Consider the following 3266-nt stretch of genomic DNA (forward strand, 5'->3'; position numbering starts at 1 on the left):
GCTCATTACAGACCCCGATCCCGGCCTATATGGAGCTCATTACAGACCCCGATCCCGGCCTATAAGGAGCTCATTTCAGACCCTGATCCCGGCCTATACGGAGCTCATTACAGACCCTCATCCCGGCCTATACGGAGCTCATTACAGACCCTCATCCCGGCCTATAAGGAGCTCATTTCAGACCCTGATCCCGGCCTATAAGGAGCTCATTTCAGACCCTGATCCCGGCCTATATGGACCTAATACTTCATGTTTCAGATGAATTCATATGAAACGTTTTTATCTCTTACCACCCATAAAGTCCTCGTGGGTCAGCGGCATGTCAAGTCGAATCCGTTTGAGACACGTCTGCAGGAAACAAAGGAAATGAATAACTACTCCAATACTAATTAATTCTACGATAAGTACATTTCATTGAAATGATCTTCCTCCCACCTGCACGTCCTTCTTGTTGCCGAGCTTCTCCACTTTGTCGATAAAATCTTCAAACTGCAGTTTTGGGTACAACCTGTGAGCCCAGTTCTCCATCTTCTGCATCAGCAGCCGCAGGTCCTCAGCCTGGTGGAACCAAAACACATCGTGAGACACCGTGAGGCTGAATGTTATGAGATATGATTCAATACTTTATGAACGACTCCACGGTCGTCTGCTGTCTGCTCTCACCTCGTGCCCTCTGCCTTTGAAACGGACGTTATCGAACAGAGTTCGTAGAGCTGGAAGTCCTCTTTCTGAGATCAGCCTGAAGAAGAAAATACACAAAAACTCTGTCATATGATCCACTGTGTGTACAAAAGAGGATGTTATGGTAGGTAATGCCTCTCTCTCTCTCTCTCTCTCTCTCTGTCTGTGTGTGTCTCTCTCTCTCTCTCTCTCTCTCTGTGTCTCCCTCTCTCCGTCTGTCTGTCTGTCTCTCTCTCTCTCTCTCTGCGTCTCTCTCTCTCTCTGTGTCTCTCTCACTCACTCACTCACACACTCAACTATTCACCCTGCTTACCATTTTTCCAGTTATGTTGCATTAAAAACTGTATTTAATGTATTTTTATTTGGATTTTTGGATCAAAATTGGTGAAGTAAAGAAAAGAAAAAGAAAAATGTTTTTCAAAAGTATTCTAAGAAATAAGAAACAGTGTAAAAGCTAATCTCTGAGGCCTCCTGGTGTGTTCCTCACAGTGCGTCTCATGTGAGTGTGTGAGGTACCTCTGAGAGTCCAGCTTGGGTTGAGGCCTCTTCACTCCTTTCCTCTTCGCAGCAGGAACGTCCACCAGCTTGGACTCATCTCCGTCTTCCTCCGCTGCATCAACACATGACAGCAGCTCAGTTACCATCTGGATCTACCATCACTCTATCGCTCTCTCCACTCTCTAGGTGTGACCTGGCTTCAAACGCTGAATATCTTCTTCTTCTTCTCACCGTCATCAGAAGGCTCTCCGGCCTCTCGCCCTCCCTGACCCGGGGAGTGAGGAGGGGGGAGGGGAGGGAAGGTCTCGTCCTCTAGGTTGTCAAACCGGCCGTTCTCCATGGTGAGCAACTCCTGGAGGAAAAGTTTAAATACCAGCCACAATCAGTACCTCCCTCCCTACATTTCTGTTTTAATACCAGCGTTAGTAAACGTCTGAGAGGCTCATTCAAACCAAACTCAAATATCTAAATTAAAGATGCATCGACTGAAACAAACACGTCATGATAATAAACAGAACTCTATTAATATTGAGAGCAGCTACGTACAATTACTCAAAAAACTGTACTGAAGTAAAATTACAGGATACTATTTCATGATCCTTTATACTTCTACTCCACGACGCTTGAGAGGGAAATATTTGTACTTTTAAAATATTGTGCTTATTGATTATAAGTTTACAGTTTTTAAAGCTCCAATCTGTACATAACCATCCGTCACTGTCAATATAAATCATTATAACTGTATTTAGACGTGTATCCATTCCATCACTACACATGAAGTATTTATTTATTTGTATAGTTTACAACTTACAGAGCAGTTAACTACATGTAGTCTATATATCGGTGTTGTATCTTCAGTTGTTGGTCATTGGGGCAGTTTATAATATGCACCTATTTGTCACACACTGTGTACATTATAGTCCTGTCTGTTCTTCACCTTTATTGGTCAGAATGCTGTCCTTGTTCTTAGCAGTTATATCTTTTTCTGTGTAAATACATTGAGAGCAACAAAGAGTCAAATTCCTCGTATGTGTTCACATATTTGGCAATAAAGGTGATTCTGATCTCACATGAATGTCTTATAGAACATGTTAAATAGTAATATATCAACTCTTCAACAGTATATACACTAAGTATTATTATTATTAAACTATACGTATACTTACAATGTATACATTCATACATTTAGTTCAGTTGCTTGTTTACTGTTACTATAGATTTGTTCAGAGTTTTAACATTGAGTTGTAATATTTTATCCGGATATCAACGATCATTGTTGTTTCATATCGGTATCGGTCATGAGAGCTCAGACATCGGTCGAGCACATTCAGTAATACAGAAATAATGACATCTTGGCAGGAAATTTGTAATGACAATAATGGTAGAAATCATAACCAAAGTCAGACGTCAGTCAGAGTGAGAAGTGATTAAATGTAGAAAAGAAGATGTTCCTTTCAGTAGATTAAGGTTAGGATATACAGGACTCAATGGCACGTTATAAACACCATGAAGAAGACAGAGTGGGATAAATGTGAGATATGCAACTGTAAAGTGTTGAACATGTGCTGATAGAGAGGAGGAAGTTCAGTGGCTTTAGGAAGGGAGTGGAGCATCAAAGGACTGTTAGAGACAGGGGACAAAGCTTCAGCTTAAAAGAGCTTCATGTACATTTATGAATGGAATGGGTTTAATATCCAGAATATAACTTTTATATGAAGTCTTTTTTATTTATAAATAAGGTATTTTTTAATTTTAATTTATAAATAATAAAGTATTTATTTTATTTTATTTATGAATAACGTTGTGTTGTCACACAACGTTTATGACAGTTGTCATAAAGTCATGATGTTACACACTCCGGTGCAGTAGGTGGCGGCATTGCGCCTTAAACGTTGGTTTGTAGTCCGCCAAATAAACTGAAAATAAGACGAAGAAGAAAAAGAAAAAGACGGAGGTAAAAGTAAACACCGCTATGCTAACGCTATGCTAACGTTGAGCTAACTACGAGCTGCTGAGATAACGTTACTTTGGCTAGCTTACGTTAGCTAACATGTAAGATAAGCTGCTGTCAGCGCAATAGTAAAACA

The 3266-nt window shown here is 40.4% G+C and overlaps 1 protein-coding gene across 1 annotated transcript; it reads right to left on the minus strand.

Annotated features, from left to right (window-relative positions):
• Positions 1–290: 290 nt before the first annotated feature.
• Positions 291–3213, minus strand: tipin (timeless interacting protein; the record flags this gene model as incomplete). Its single annotated transcript, XM_031841921.1, has 5 exons — positions 1411–3213; positions 1198–1291; positions 664–739; positions 436–558; positions 291–348 (listed from the first exon to the last, which is right to left on the minus strand). Coding segments are annotated over exons 1-5 (460 nt in total), but the record flags the coding sequence as incomplete, so codon positions are not given.
• Between the last annotated feature and the right edge of the window lie 53 nt (positions 3214–3266).

This window comes from Anarrhichthys ocellatus, unplaced genomic scaffold, assembly GCF_004355925.1.
Source record: "Anarrhichthys ocellatus isolate YVR2014 unplaced genomic scaffold, GSC_Weel_1.0 scaffold5642, whole genome shotgun sequence".
Taxonomy (NCBI): Eukaryota; Metazoa; Chordata; class Actinopteri; order Perciformes; family Anarhichadidae; genus Anarrhichthys; species Anarrhichthys ocellatus.